Source organism: Meles meles, chromosome 7 (genome assembly GCF_922984935.1).
Source record: "Meles meles chromosome 7, mMelMel3.1 paternal haplotype, whole genome shotgun sequence".
NCBI lineage: Eukaryota > Metazoa > Chordata > Mammalia > Carnivora > Mustelidae > Meles > Meles meles.
Window position 1 is genome coordinate 58,145,410 of NC_060072.1, and position 16,975 is coordinate 58,162,384.

At 37.9% G+C, this 16,975-nt stretch overlaps 1 protein-coding gene across 1 annotated transcript in view; it reads right to left on the minus strand.

Moving 5' to 3' along the window:
- GUCY2C (guanylate cyclase 2C) overlaps nucleotides 1-16,975 on the minus strand; it is a 77,341-nt gene that overhangs the window by 50,263 nt on the left and 10,103 nt on the right. Inside the window, exons 4-10 of the mRNA XM_046013944.1 lie at nucleotides 16,513-16,728; nucleotides 15,315-15,436; nucleotides 12,916-13,012; nucleotides 10,366-10,483; nucleotides 8,582-8,717; nucleotides 4,966-5,051; nucleotides 2,676-2,787 (exon numbers count right to left, since the gene is read on the minus strand). Coding sequence (XP_045869900.1) covers nucleotides 2,676-2,787; nucleotides 4,966-5,051; nucleotides 8,582-8,717; nucleotides 10,366-10,483; nucleotides 12,916-13,012; nucleotides 15,315-15,436; nucleotides 16,513-16,728 — 887 coding nt within the window. The remainder of the gene's footprint in view (nucleotides 1-2,675; nucleotides 2,788-4,965; nucleotides 5,052-8,581; nucleotides 8,718-10,365; nucleotides 10,484-12,915; nucleotides 13,013-15,314; nucleotides 15,437-16,512; nucleotides 16,729-16,975) is intronic.

Genomic DNA, 16,975 nt, shown 5'->3' on the forward strand with positions numbered 1-16,975 from the left:
TACATTAAAAGGATTATTCACCACGACCAAGTGGGATTTATTCCAGGGCTGCAACGTAGGTTCAACATCCGCAAATCAATCAATGTGATACAACACATTAATAAAAGAAAGAACAAGAACCATATGATACTCTCAATAGATGCTAAAAAAGCATTTGACAAAGTACAGCATCCCTTCCTGATCAAAACTCTTCAAAGTGTAGGGATAGAGGGCACATACCTCAGTATTATCAAAGCCATCTATGAAAAACCCACCGCAAATATCATTCTCAATGGAGAAAAACTGAAAGCTTTTCCACTAAGGTCAGGAACATGGCAGGGATGTCCATTATCACCACTGCTATTCAACATAGTACTAGAAGTCCTAGCCTCAGCAATCAGACAACAAAAAGAAATTAAAGGCATCCAGATTGGCAAAGAAGAAGTCAAACTATCACTCTTCGCAGATGATATGATACTACATGTGGAAAACCCAAAAGACTCCACTCCAAAACTGCTAGAACTTGTACAGAAATTTAGTAAAGTGTCAGGATATAAAATCAATGCACAGAAATCAGTTGCATTTCTCTACACAACAAGAGAGAAGAAACAGAAATTAAGGAGTCAATCCCATTTACAATTGCACCCAAAACTGTAAGATACCTAGGAATAAACCTAACCAAAGAGGCTAAGAATCTATACTCAGAAAACTATAAAGTACTCATGAAAGAAATTGAGGAAGACACAAAGAAATGGAAAAATGTTCCATGCTCCTGGATAAGAAGAACAAATATTGTGACAATGTCTATGCTACCTAAAGCAATCTACACATTTAATGCAATCCCTATCAAAATCCCACCCATGTTTTTCAAAGAAATGGAACAAATAATCCTAAAATTTATATGGAATGAGAAAAGACCTCGAATAGCCAAAGGAATATTGAAAAAGAAAGCCGAAGTTGGTGGCATCACAATTCTGGACTTCAAGCTCTATTACAAAGCTGTCATCATCAAGACAGCATGGTACTGGCACAAAAACAGGCACATAGATCAATGGAACAGAATAGAGAGCCCAGAAACAGACCCTCATCTCTATGGTCAACTAATCTTTCACAAAGCAGGAAAGAATGTCCAATGGAAAAAAGACAGCCTCTTCAATAAATAGTGTTGGGAAAATTGGAAAGCCACATGCAGAAAAATGAAATTGGACATTTCCTTATAGCACACACAAAAATAGACTCAAAATGGATGAAGGATCTCAATGTGAGAAAGAAATCCATCAAAATACTTGAGGAGAACACAGGCAGCAACCTCTTCAACCTCAGCTGCAGCAACATCTTCCTAGGAACATCGCCATAGGCAAGGGAAGCAAGGGCAAAAAATCAACCATTGGGATTTCATCAAGATCAAAAGCTTTTGCACAGCAAAGGAAACAGTTAACAAAACCAAAAGACAACTGACAGAATGGGAGAAGATATTTGCAAATGACATATCAGATAAAGGGCTAGTGTCCAAAATCTATAAAGAACTTAGCAAACTCAACACCCAAAGAACAAATAATCTAATCAAGAAATGGGCAGAAGACATGAACAGACATTTCTGCAAAGAAGACATGCAGATGGCCAACAGACACATGAAAAAGTGCTCCACATCACTCGGCATCAGGGAGATACAAATCAAAACCACAATGAGATACCACCTCACACCAGTCTGAATGGCTAAAATGAACAAGTCAGGAAATGATAGATGCTGGTAAGGATGCGGAGAAAGGGGAACCCTCCTACACTGTTGGTGGGAATGCAAGCTGGTGCAACCACTCTGGAAAACAGCATGGAGGTTCCTCAAAAAGTTGAAAATAGAACTACCCTATGACCCAGCAATTGCACTACTGGGTATTTACCCTAAAGATACAAACGCAGTGATCCGAAGGGGCACGTGCACCCGAATGTTTATAGCAGCAATGTCTACAATAGCCAAACTATGGAAAGAACCTAGATGTCCATCAACAGATGAATGGATAAAGAAGAGGTGGTATATATACACAATGGAATACTATGCAGCCATCAAAAGAAATGAAATCTTGCCATTTGAGATGACGTGGATGGAACTAGAGGGTATCATGCTTAGTGAAATAAGTCAATTGGAGAAAGGCAACTATCATATGATCTCCCTGATAGAGGAAGTTGAGATGCAACATGGGGGTTAGGGGGGTAGGAGAAGAATAAATGAAATAAGATGGGATCGGGGGGGAGACAAACCATAAGTGACTCTTAATCTCACAAAACAAACAGAGTTGCTGGAGGGAGGGGGATCGGGAGAGGGGGTGGGGTTATGGACATTGGGGAGGGTATGTGCTATGATGAGTGCTGTTAAGTGTGTAAACCTGGCGATTCACAGACCTGTACCCCTGGGGATAAAAATACATTATATGTTTATAAAAAAATAAAAAATAAATTAAAAAAAGAGGTATTAAGTAAATTAGATTAGGGATATTTTCAGTGTTTAATCAGAACGGTAATATCATTCATTAGGCAGGGAAGTAAAGTCCACATTTTACAAACTTGGCAAATCTAATTCAGACAACAAACAAAACAAATGAAAACATAAAAACGTGTGCTAATTGCATAAACCATTGAATGTACTTACCTTACCTGAAAAGCAACTTCATAGAAAGAAAATTCACTAAAGGATATCTTACCCTGGCCTGGGAGATCACTAGGAAGTTTGTGGTTCATCCAGATGAACATGGGGTTGTTAGCCACTGAGGTAGTCTTATTTATATGGGTGTCATAGCTCAAGAGAACCCTGTACTGTGTCAGGGCATGAAAAAGAAGAAGGATGAGCAGAAAAAGACATTTTAGAACAGCTTCTGATGAGACGGTCCTGCCCTATGACACTTGAATTTCATAGTAACAATTCTCAGTGAAACAAAGTAATGTCTAGCAGCCAGGAGCTAGCTAGTTAGCAACCATTTATTAGTTCACAGCATGAAAGTAGAGTTAAGCTTCAGGTGGGTCAATTATTTTTGTTTCTTTACGATCATATGCTACTTTATGCTCATACCAGTAACTCCCACCCAACATGGATTCTTTGGGTCTTTAGAGAACTAGTTCAAGTCTCTCATATTACAAAAAAGTTTAAATAGAGACCAAAAGAAATTAAATAGTTAGCTCCAAGTCGCAAGATAAGTGAAGTACCAACGTTTTTCACAATATTAAGTTGCTACTGAAAATAATATCTTGAGAAAATGCACTACAGCTAAAATCCATTCCTTACCCATTTTCGCATATCAAGAGGCTTTGAAATAATTCACATTTAAATTTGTCAATCACGTAATTTTCAAATCTCTTCTATCCTTTTGCTCTAATGTGCTATCTTGTACATGATACTAATTAGGTTTCTGAGATAAAAGTTTTCTTTTTCAGCAATCTCCTGATGGGATATATTAACACATCCTTTTATTACTGCTGTATATAATGACCATCTTTCTAAATTCAACACCATTCCCTCAAAACTTCCTGGATAAAAGTTTTCCATCTTTAGAAATACACTTTTAACTTGAGAGCATGATCTATAACTGCATATACTGAGTGTAGTAAATATCCTAATATTAGGGGGCAGTACATTGATCTCTATTGAGACATCCTCTGGATATAGAATAACTTATTCATATCCCTGTGTTTTGAGAATGAATCCCCTATATATATATACATATAATACAATAATATACATATAATTATATATATATACATATAATATATACATATTCCCCTATATATATACATATAATACAACACAATTGATGACATTAAATTATCGAAAAATTCAACTACATTTGCCTTCATTGAAAAATTCAGCTAGATTTTCCTTCAGACAGAATGAGTGCACAGAACATTTTTCGTATTGAGGAGCAATTATGAGGCTGATGTGGGATCTTTCTACATGCATTTGCTTCCTCCAAGAGCATCATCCCAGACATAAATAACTTAAAGAGGAGTATAGTTCTCTTTATAGTTACTATAATAATGGGAGCATTCATGAGACTTTATTTTAAGATATTCCCATGAAGTGTATGTGAAATAGAGCATTAAATTCAAGGTTTTTATAGTAACTGAAAACTACGGAGTACTTTTCTGAAACATTCCCCCAAATTTCTGGTTTAACTCTCTCAATCTTGACATCTTCCCTCTAGCTTTCCACATTTTCCATTACAGATATTTTTTTAGAAAGTGGATCAATATACACACTAAATATATGACTTAAAGATGTGATAATGATGACATCAGAAAATCACATGAAAAAATGAATAATTTTTTCTCTTAGATTCCTAGTTATGTCAGGACATGATGTCTTAAAAAAAAACTTTCTATTGACCATTTGGTTGGCAGAACAGGGACTTTCATGCTTTGGGTGACATAAAGACAGGTGTTCTATTTTCAAATTAAAAGTTGATCATCATCAACTATATGGCATATAAGAAACCTAGCACTGGAGGCATAGAGAAGTAAGACCCACTCCCTTTCTTTAAAGAACCTATATGTAGGTGAGGAGAAAAGAGATAATGTGAATAAGAGCATGATATCATAGGACTGTTTATATGTGTCAGAACGATGCAAAATTAATGATTTTCATGAGTTCAGATGGAGAGAATAGAATGTTTCATTGAAATTTTTAGCTGTGGAAATGAATAAACAATTCTTAGGAGAGCACAGATCCTCTCGTTGGTATCCCATCAATAGTCTGGTCTTTATACCATTGTATTCTGGGTGGGTATTTTATATAGCCAATAGAGTGTAGAGATTCTAAATAAGGTATGGGTCAAAATATTTAAAGGATACAGTCCTAAGTAGGTCATAATTGTGACTGAAATAAATAACTTGCAGATTTTAAACACAACTTCTCTAATTCCTTTGCTATCACTCGCCTTGTAGTTATCCTTCTTCACTTAGTCACTTCACCCCAAGTTCCTGATAAGAAGTCAGACATACTTTGTTGGTTTCCACAGAAGTATACAGAAGCACCATAGTGTTGTCAATATCCCCAGAGTCATCCAAAGTCACAGGACCTGCATGCCCTAGGGCAAAATCAGAAAAAGCTGGAGTTATTCTTTGACTTTTTGACTGAAAAACGAGTCAGATCCTTACACAGTGTATACAATAGGTTCAGATTGCTCTATTTTACTGAAAAACTATGTTAATGAGCTAATCAGAAGGAACATTCATTGGCTCTTGGCCCTGAGATCTCTGATGGATATTTTTAAGAGACATGCTATTTAGTATTTAGTTAGAAGAGAACATTTTTGCATTGCAGTTAGGATGAAAATATAATCAGTGAATTAAATCTACTTATTAGTGAAAAGTTTTTGCTAAGAATATATACTAAACCAGTAAAAATTCTCCATTTACCATGTGATATCTAGGATTATTAGAATCAAATTATTAGAATTCAAATATCTAGTTGTCAACAAAAGTATCACAAGGGAGACAAAGAAACAGGAAAGTGTTGCCCAATCAAAAGAAAAAGGAATAAACCAAGAGAAACTATCCCCGAAAAAGACCTGACGGTGGATCTAATGGACACAGGCTTTAAAACAGCTGTCTTAAAGAGGCTCAAAGAACAGGAAAGTTCAAAGTCAGGAAAAGCTCAAAGTCAGGAAAATGACGTATGAACAAAAGGGAAATATCAATAAAGAGAGGGAAAACCTAAAAAGGAAACCCAGAGGAAATTCTAGAACTGAAAAATACAACAGTTGAAATGAAAAACTCACTAGGGAGATTCAAAGGCAGATCTGAGCAGGTAGAAGAAAGAATTAGTGAACTTAAAGATAGGACAATGGAAATGATCAAATCTGAGGAAGAGAAAAAAAAGCAAAGTGAACAGAGCCCGTGTAACACCATCAAGCAGAACACCATATACACTGTGGAAGTCGAAGAAGAAGAAGAAGAAGAAGAAGAAGAAGAAGAAGAAGAAGAAGAAGGAGAAGGAGAAGGAGAAGGAGAAGGAGAAGGAGAAGGAGAAGGAGAAGGAGACGGAGACGGAGACGGAGACGGAGAAGGAGAAGCAGCAGCAGCAGCAGCAGCAGCAGCCGCAGAAGAAGAAGAAGAGAGAAAGGGGTAAAGAGAATATCTCAAGAAATAATGGCCAAAAATTCTCAAATTTGATGAATGAAACAAACACTTTCATCCAAGAATTCTTTATCCAAAGAATCTGTCTGTCAAAAATGAGGGGGAAAATAAGACATTCTGAGATAAACAAAAGCTGAGTTTGTAACCACCAGAACTTGCCCTGGGAGAAATGTTAAAGGTTGTCCTATAGGTTGAAGTGAAAGAACACTGGACAATAACTTGAAGCCATATGAGGAAATAAAGATCTCAGTAAAGGCAGATACAGGGGCTGTTATAACATCTAGCACTAATACAACAATAGTCTTTAATTCCACTTTTTGCTTTCTACATGATTTAAGAGATGAATATGTTTTTAAAAACTATTCTAAAAACTGCCACTATTGTAACTTTGGTTTGTAATTCTACTTTTTTGATATAATTTAAGAGACCAGTGTTTAAAACACCATGAGTTTGTATTTTTGGACACACACGTATAAAGATGTAATTTTGCATCAATTTGCATCAACGTCTGAAGGAGGTGGGTATGGAAGTATTAAAGGAGTCGAGGTTTTGGATATTATTGAAGTTAAACTGGTATAAAGTCAAATTAGAATGTAATAACCTTAGGGTGTTAACTATAGTATCCATAGTACTACACAGTACTACAAAGAAAATGGTTGAAGAGTATAAACAACACAATAAGACAGGAATTCAAACATTCCACTACAAAATAAATCAACTACACACAAAAGAAGACAATAATGCAGAAAATCTAAGACAACAGACAACAAAGAGCAAAATGATAAAAGTAAATCTCCACTATCAGTAATTACTTTAAATATAAAATAGATTAAATTCTCCAATCAAGGATAGAGACTAGGCAATATCTTAAAAAGAAATTTTATATAATATCTATGAGATGCATTTTAGATTCAAAAATCACAAATAGGATGAAAGAGAAAGGATGGAAAAGGATATTTTATGCAAATAGTAACTGAAAGAGAGTGACCTACAAAGAGTAGTATATTCATATGCTAATATCAGACAAACTAGACTTTGTACAAAAAAACAAAAAACAAAAAACAAAAAACCTATAAAGTATTTCTGCAGAAAATTGGAGAAGATAAAAATAAATGGAAACCTCCATGTTTCCATTTTGCTCCATTTTGTTGGAAGACAATATCATTAAGAAATCTGTATTACCCAAAGCAGTCTATAGATTTAATACAATCCTTGTCAAATAATGATTTTTTTCTTTGCAGAAACAAGAAAAGCCATCTTAAAATTCATCTGGAATCTCAAAAGACCCTGAATAGCCAAGACAATCTGGAAAAAGAAGAACAAAGCTGAAGGACTAACTTCTTAATTTCAGAACTTGCTACAAAGCTACAGTAATCAAAACAGTATGGTACTGGCATAAAGTCAGATGTGTATACAAATGGAATAGGAGAGGATGTCCAGAAATCAACCCTTATATATGGTCAGATGATTTTCACTAAGAGTGACAAGACCATTCACTGGGAGAAAAGAGAATCTTTAACAAATGGTGCTGGAAAAATTGGATATCCATATAGCTCAAAATGCATCTATGACCTAATTGTAAACCTACAAGTATAAAACTCTTAGAAGAAAACACAGAACAAAAGCTTTTTGACACTGGATTTGGCACTGATTTCCTGGATATGATACTAAAGGCACAAGCAACCAATGAAAAAATAGCCAAATTGGACTTTGCGAAGATTTAAAAACTTTGTGCAGGAAGACATTATCAACAGGGTAAAAAGGCAACTCACAAAATAGGAGAAAATATTTGCAAATCATATATCTGATTAGCTATTCACACCCAGACAAAAGCCAAACAAGTCAACAAGTAAAAAAGCTGCAAAGTCTTGAAGAGATATTTTCTAAAGAACATACACAAATGGCCTATAAGCACATGAACAGGTGCTTGATATCACTATTCAATAGCAATTAGGGAAAGGCAAATTAAAATTACAGGAAGCAAACTTCACACTCAGGAATATGTGTTGGGAACTCTGGGGTAATACTGTTATGAGAGGTTTGGGTAGTTTGAGGGTAATATAGGGTCCCAGATCCCTAAAGGATAGAAAGGAGATATGGAAGGACCAAAATCAAACTGCAGAGATTTCTCTTCTTGCTAGTCTCTAAGCACAGTCAGGACATCACTGTCCAAGATGACTTGTGATGAGTTTGTTCATAAGTACAAAGTCCAGGTCATATGTTCTTTCTTTAGTATTGAAAGATTCTGATATCCTGAAGCATAAACTGGGGTCTAGATATCAATAATAGCAACCCTCAAATGTATGCAATGGCGTTTGTGTCCAAGTAAATTCAAAGAGTTAGCTGTCGATCTATCTATGGCCAACTCTCCTCTTTGCTTCCCAAAGTCCATCCATAAAGCCTGAATTTCTTCAGCTTTCTGCAGAAAGTGTTAGTTTAGTTTTGTTGCTTTTGTTGTCTGCTCTTAGGAGACCAGTACCTTCAAAAGTGAGGTTCCTGAAAGCCTGAGCAAATTTGGGGGTGGTAATAGCTTCTCCATTTTCAAGATATGTCTTCAGCACGTGTCCAAATAGCAAGATTCCGTTCAAGTAGGCAAGAGCAAAGTTATTTTTTGCCTGAATGAGAAAGAAAAATCTGAAAATCAGTTCCCAAAAAGAGATTCTGGTCTTGAGCCTGGAGCAAAACATTCTTGGGGTCAGCAGAGTAACTGGAAAGGTAAATGGATATTAGGGGAATGGTCGGGGTGACATTAAAGAAGTCTTTTGGAAACTATGTCCTTGAGCCAGGGCTCTTTTATTAGCTCTGTGTCAAAATTCTGCCTTTCCTTGGCAATCAATAAAACTGGAACACTGTCTTTAGGGAAGTAACTAAAAGAAATTGTATTTTCTTCCCATGATCCCGAAATCTTTCATTTTAATGAGGAAGAACAGCATGAAGCATTGTCATAATTCTTGTGAGATTTTATATAGAAAAAATGTTTGGTCGTAGTGTAATGTTTTCACAAAAAGTAAAAGAGAACAACAGTAAAAACAACTTTTGCCCTTCAGCACCCTGTATGGGGCAGGAAGGGAGTTGACTGGATAATATCACTGAACTTGCTTTGAAGACAGTTCTCGACAGTTGCATGGTGGTTATCATAGAGTTGGGCTGGGGATTAAAAGTCTTATGCCCCCTGAGACCAAGTAAATTCTGTCAGCTTGGGCATTTTAGACCGCCCACCCACCTGTGAAGAATGACACTTTTGCCAGAGCCTAGCGGTTGGGCAAGAGATATCGGAATATTACACTCAGAAGTATATTTGTTAGAAATATAAAAAGAAAAAAAAAGAAAATGCCTCTCATTGGTTTCAATGTCTTTTGCTGAAATCATCTTTTCATGAAACCGAAAGAATCCAGTTAAGACCCAACCCCAAAAGTGGTTTCAGCTCCTAGTTTTGGCAGGGTTGTAAAACAGAGGGTTTAGAACTGCCAGTCCAGGAAAAAACTGTGAGACTCCCCAAGGTACCCAACCTCCCCTACAGCTTTTTGGGCCTGGCCTGTGGCTTGCCATCCCAAGGTTGTTGATGTCCTCAATATCTCTTTCTCTTCCTTTCTCTTTCCAGTCCAAACGTGCTCTCAACTGACACCGAGGGCAGAATATATCTGACAAATTTGTTCACATTAAAGGTGCAGTGACTGGCAAGGCCCCAGGCGGTATTAGGGTCAGGGGCTCCTGCATTAGAACAAGGTGGCCCGGATTTAATGTCCAGTTAGAGGTTCTTTTTTCTAGGATAAATGCTACACCAGATGAGATGCTAAGACTCTGCTGGACAAATTCACACAATGGTCAGCTTAATTATAATAGGGGACAATGTCTTAACCTAGGAATACCTATCTCTAAAGGTATAATTTTGACATCCCTGACAGCAGAAAGTTGCTTTAGGGTGTAAAGAACGTCATTTTTTTTTTTTTTTTTTAAAACACTGTTTAGTTTCTACCCTCCTTCAATTAGCAGGATTTCTTCCTGTCTTCCCACAGTGTCCCTTCCATTCTGATGTAACACTTGTTATAATTGTTGTGTTGGTCCGGACCCCAGCCCAGTGACCTATAGTAAGAGCTTTAATATCAGTAATCTTGCACATAGTTGATCTGAGTTAAAATTTATTGAGTGAATGGGAGTAAAAAAAAAAAAAAAAAAAAAATTGCTACTTTAGAATTTGGGTCTTACATAGGAGAATAATATCTTACCCTTGACAAAGAAAAGAGTAGTACTCATAAAACTCACCTGTGATAAACCCCTGGAGAAAGAGCTAATGGAGGTGAAATTCCCAGGAGGTAATGTCAGGACAAGGACATTTTTCATATAGTCGGGGGCTGTAACATTTTCCATGAAGTAATGGTTACTGTAATGAAAAGCACAAGTTCCTTATGAAAAGTAGGTTCCTCCAAAAGTCATACGGAGCTTCTACAACTCCCACAAACTATAGCATCAGCCTTGAAATAGTTGAAAACATTTTTTTTTTCTGGTATCCTGGACAACTGTCTACTTCCCCAGATAGGGTTACTCATGTATGATGTGCTAGACTGGGACAGAGGGCTGTACTTGCTTCAAACCCAAAGTGGGAAGGAAGATCCGAACACAGAGACTTCTTCGAGGGAGGTTTTTTGGGCTCTGGACATGTGAGCTTGCTCTCAAGGCTTACTGACTTTTAGTTTATAGGTGGAAACTTTGCTTTATGTGCTCATAATACTTTAGATATGCTGGGATAGGATACAGAGAAATTTTATGAATTAAATTTATGGTGAAACATGAGTATGAAAACACTAAACATTTTCCCTAATGCTGTAAGCTCTTTGACGTTAGTGTATTGGTTGTGTATCCCCAATCCTAGACAATAGTTGGCCCACTGTGTACCGTCAATACCGTCTAAGACTGTGCTGCAATTCTAAACTTCCAAATCATTTGAGTGTTTTAATATGCAAGAATCTGACATGTTTGAACTTCTATAACTAGGATAACCATCATTTACTATGCAAATAGGTGAATACATCTATGCCTTGAGGACTAGGTCGAATATTCTGCTCATATTATCACGTCTAATCCTAAAAGCCCTCCTATGAAGTGGGTCTTGTTATTCTCGTTTTACAAAAGAGAAGTTTTAATCTCAAGATTCTAAGTAATACCCAAGAGTCAAATGAACTCCAGATGGACAGTTTAAAAAAATATTGTTTAACTGCGGTGTGATTTTGGGAAACCCAAGAAATAAAAGAAATTAATCAATTGTCCAGAAAAAAGAAAAAAAAGAGTCAAATGAACTGAAGTGTGAGAATTTGAACTCGAAACCCAGTTAATGTCAACTTTCAAATAAATCTCACGAGCTCCCCCCCAAAATAGCCAGGTGTCCTTTGAGAACAGTGACAAAGGGATGCCAACACTTTGGCAGCTGGTTGAGGATTTGCTGAAAGTAAGATTACACCAACCTGGCTCCATCAAGGACTCCTTCCAGAGGGCAAAGCAACTATTGAAAAAAGCTGTCAATGTGACTGTAGGAATGAAATATCAATAACTTTGCCCTCTTTCCTGTATTTTGCAGCTGAAGTTGATTGATTACATTATCTTCATCAACAACTAGTAATCAAATAGGCCTGCAGTTCCTATGCTTCATTCCTCTTAACACTGAGACAAGTACATATAGTGTGGCTGAGATGACTAGGCAAATATGGGAGATATCAGTGCAGTAACAGTATCCAGTCTGAGTACAGACAGGTAATGATTAATGATGTGGTCAGATAAGTGAGGTCATACGATCTAGTTAATGGGGCAAGGGGCACAGGTGCACCAGAGACAACTTCTATAAGCTTACTCTGACTCAGACACTATCTTGGCATGGTTTGTGGGCTCTCCAACTATATTAGAAGATGAGTGGTAAAATATAACACTGTTAATTATACTCTAATTAAAAAAATAAAAATTGAAATATAAGGAAAGGAAGAATGAAAGAAAGAAAAAAGAAAGAAAATGAAGGAAGGAATGAACAAACGAAAAAAGGAAGGGGTTTGTATTCTCCAGAATTTTCTCTCCTTAGTTCCAGAGAATTACAGAGGATAAAATCACCACTGTGGCTGTACCACAGAGGGCAAAAAAGCAAACTCATTTTTTTTTTTTTGAAGGTTTTATTTCTTTATTTGACAGAGAGAGAGAGAGTATGTACAAGTAGACAGAGTGGCAGGCAGAGGGAGAGGGAGAAGCAGGCTCCAGGCTGAGCAGGGAGCCTGATGTGGGGCTTGATCCCAGAACCCCAGGATCATGACCTGAGCCTAAGGCAGTCGCTTAACCAACTGAGTCACCCAGGAGCCCCAACAGCAAACTCATTTAACCAGAACTTTCTTCTTACCAAAGGTGGCAAAGGAAAAATCATCTAGGATCAAAGGTCATTATAGCAATAGAAAGCAGAGATATGGTCCACATTCTCAAAATTAATGCTACTGGGTTATTAGTTGATTTATCACTGCCTGGAAAAATACCTTACAATCAGGATGGAGACCACGGTCCATGTAGATGAATGGACATCCACATGTCCATTTATGGTCATTTAATGGGTCATTACACTTCTGTTTTAGACATGATAGTGATGTCAAAGGTATAGATGTCTGCTAAGGCTACAGTTAATTAAATCAAAATGACGGTGTGTTGAAAAAATACAACATTGATTAAAATATTATCATACTGAACCCCATGCGATTCTGTAAGAAGCAAGAGAAAAGAGAATGCATCTTCTGGAAATCCTGGGAGTCTTTCTGAAAAGAGTAGAGTTCTTTCCCATATTGTACCTACTTGAATAGATCCACTAGAATAATGACAATGTCTTCAGCCACTGCCCGGTCCCCCGTGAGGTTGCCAATGATGCTTGGTGAACCACACATAACAATCACTGGAGGAGAGAGAACAAGACAAGGAGGGAAATACACAATGGTCTATATACAAAAAGGTGGGAACCAGTTACCTGAATCTGAACCCACTATGTCCATGACACATTTATGTTTTAAGATTAATATCAATTCTTCAATTACTCTGTCTTCCGATTTTTGTTTTGTTTTGTTTACAGGAGTAGAGTCAGAGTAGAGCTGTAAAGGATCTTAAAGAGAATCCTCTGGTCCTTTCCCTTAATTTTATTGATTTAAGGAGACTGGAAGCCAAGATGTCAGAGGGTTAAAAATGAGTCGATGGCAGAGCTCTAATTTTCAAGTTTATGAATCTGGTTCAGTGTTTATTCCATTTTACCAGGTTGGACTAGTTACGAAAACTATTTCATTGATAAGTGAAGTGTACCTCAGCACCTGTGAAAAAGATACAGTTGAGTGAATGAGAGAATTTACGTAGTGCTCCTAAGCAACTTTCTTTGGGCTTTGTTTATAGCTGCTGCTGCTGCTTTTTTTTCCTTCTTTTTTAAAGATATTATTTATTTATTTATTTGACAGAGAGAGAGAGACAGTGAGAGAGGGGACACAAGCAGGGGGAGATGGAGAGGGAGAAGCAGGCTTCCCCGCTGAGCAGGAAGCCCGACACGGGGCTCAATCCCAGGATTCTGGGATCATGACCTGAGCCGAAGGCAGATGCTTAACTGACTGAACCACCCAGGTGCCCGTTTATAGCTTCTTAACTCAGAACTCAGTCTTTTTTTTTTTTTTTTTTTAAGATTTTATTTATTTATTTGACAGAGAGAGATCACAAGTAGGCAGAGAGGCAGGCAGAGAGAGTGAGAGGGAAGCAGGCTCCCTGCTGAGCAGAGAGCCCGATGTGGGGCTTGATCCCAGGACCCTGAGATCATGACCTGAGCCGAAGGCAGCGGCTTAAACCACTGAGCCACGCAGGCGCCCCCTTAACTCAGAACTCAGTCTTAGGGATTCAGTGTGAGAGTCCAATTTGATTCTGTGAGCTTTACTACTCTTTGCCACCAGATTTCCTGAATGTGTGACTATGACAAAGAGGAGTTGGGGGACACTTCATTGGATCTTTTTATTTTTTTAAAGATTTTATTTATTTATTTATTTGAAAGAGAGAGTGAGTTTTACCACTCTTTGCCACCAGATTTCCCGAATGTGTGACTATGAGAAAGAGGAGTTGGGGGACACTTCATTGCATCTTTTTATTTTTTTTTTAATTTTAAAAAAGATTTTATTTATTTATTTATTTATTATTTATTTATTTGAGAGAGAGAGAGAGAGAGAGAGAGCATGAGAGGGGAGAAGGTCCCACAGAGCTAGGAGCTGGATGAGGGACTTGATCCTGGGACTCTGGGATCATGACCTGAGCTAAGGCTGTGGCTTAACCAACTGAGCCACCCATGCGCCCACTGGATCTTTTTATATGCTATGTTGTTCAGTTGAATTTAAACACGTTAGGGACATGAATACTTCTTTTAAGGGGCATTTATGCTTCTTTCCCCCCCCCACATCTTGGCAATGTTTTGTACATGGGATTTTCTTTATTGTTGTTGTTGCTGTTGTTGTACATGGAAGATTCTCAATATGGCAAAAGCTTAATAATGACAGCAGATGATGATTTGAGTCATACTAGGAATTCCTGCCAAGCAAGCACCTTCCCTTGTAGGAAAGGTCCACAATTGATTCTTTGCTCCTGATATATTCTTATTTGTAAAGATAATTCTTGGAAAGTGAAACAAATCACCTCGAAACTTAGTAAGGATGATTTTATCCCATACTTGACCTGTAACTGGGAGATCCCTGGGCCTGTAAGTACAGGGACAGTGGAAAGTGAGATGATCTGCTAACCTTATAATTTTAATTGAGGCCAGATATCATCATGGTCATGGTCATCATGGTCATCATGGTCATCATGGTCATCATGGGACCAGGGTTCAGAATATGTGAGGATTAGTCACAAATCCAGTAACAGATGGCACTGAGGTCAACTTAAAAAGCAGTTTATCGATGGTGGGTCACGATATCATTTTGGCTTATAAAGGCTAGGCTTTCATTATTACTTTCACATTATATTTAATTACCTTCCTCCTTTCTCTCACAGGATAAGCTTTTAATCAACAGGAGGAACAGTATGGTGGAGTTGCATGCAACTCAAGATCTCCTCAAGTGAACAAAATGTATGGAGGTAATGACGGCAGCACTGTGGTGGTAGATCTGTCAAAACCACTCATAAAACTGCGGTAGTTGTGAGGAATAAGTTGGCAAAAAATTATCTCCATGTCTCCTTACCATTGCTTTTCCGGTTCTCGTTCGTTAAGGTATCCTGAAACTGATCATTTCCCCTCAGCATTTCCTTGAAGCTGAGTTCCTGAGAAAAATAAGACACTCCAGCCTCTAGTGCATTGAGGTACCTAGAGCAGATAAAAGACAAACTCTAAGAAACCAGCTTAGTTTCTTCACGGCCTCCAATGTTGTTTGCTCATGGTTTACAGATCTCTCCTGGAACTTGTTCATCTACAATTCATTCACTATCAACACAATAGATGATATACAACATGGTATCAATGGTCTGGATTGCGGACATCTAGTTTAGTAAAAGTATAGGAGAAGTTTTAAGGAATCTTCATGTACCTATACAAATGGTAGATATCTGGCAGGTCCCTTATAATGGCTTCCTGCTATGTGCAGGAGGAAGGCCGCTCTGCTCTATAAACCCCATTATCACAGACAAGTTGAAAACTATTGAGTCTATAGTATGAAAATTCAGAGTTGATAGAAATCTTTTATCCTCCCAGGGAAATGGACTTTCCTGGGTTCTAAGTTCACCACAAAGTTTCTAGGACAAGGCCTTAGGGTTGGTTCTTGCCATTCCCTAGATGTGTGCTCCCAGTGGTACCCTTAGTCTTTTGCATACTTGGGTGGAGAGAGAGTGTGGAGCTAAGCAGCAGCTTGGTGGTGCTACAGTAATCCAACCAGAAGATTCTTCCTGCCACCTCTGCTGGAGCTGTGTGAATCTAGTAATTTTCTTTTAGCCATGGTGCCCAATGTCCCATTCTCCTTCTGCCCCACTCGGTCCTCTGAAAAACTGTGGGAAAACTATTTCTAACCAGTGGTAGGTATTGGCAGATGCATATTCTCTGGTATTGTATCTTGGACCGTAATGTGAAAGCAGTAGCCACTGGTTTTCATGGCCCTTATGTGCAAAATGGAGGTCATAGTACTTGTTCTCTTTTCTCTAGAGGATTTACTGTAGGGAGTCCACAAATGTAATGTGAATGTACTTGGAAAAGCAGTGTTGCAAATACCATACATGCTGATTATATTTATGGTTTCCTTTGACCCCTTAGCTTTCATGTGTGTAAAAAAGTGGGCTGGTGTCCATTCCCAGTGCTTTTATAGACGGAAGGAGCGTCTGATAATAACTAGCCAGGATTTTGTGGCTTCTCTCCACAGCAAGGGCCAGAAGCATATTAAAGGTCTTGCTTACCAGAAACAGTCCTCAGTCTCGGTGCCATTCTTGAAAACATACGCGGTGCTCCAGGAAGAATCTTTGAATGGCAAATGATTGGCCTTCCAAAAGTTAACCAAGAAGTACAACAGCTTCCTAGCTGGAGACATCAGCCTGGTTAAAGTCTCTTTGTAGTCACATGACAAGCCAAAACTCCCAGCTGAAATCATGGGATAGGTCAAATTTGTGTCAAGGCTATGCCAAAAGGTGAGAAAGAAACCAATGTCAGGATTAACGTAAGCAGCAAAAATACGATTCCTAACCTGTTTCAGCCTGTGACTGGTAATAAATGGTAAGAATAAAATAGAGTCTTCAAGCAGCTTTCTCCCTTAAAGAGGTATCCCTCCCACACAGGTAGATTTTAAAACAGTATTTATCAAGCATGTATTATGTTTTAAGAACCTCTGGGTATTTTCATGTATACATGGTGGCTTGGTTACTT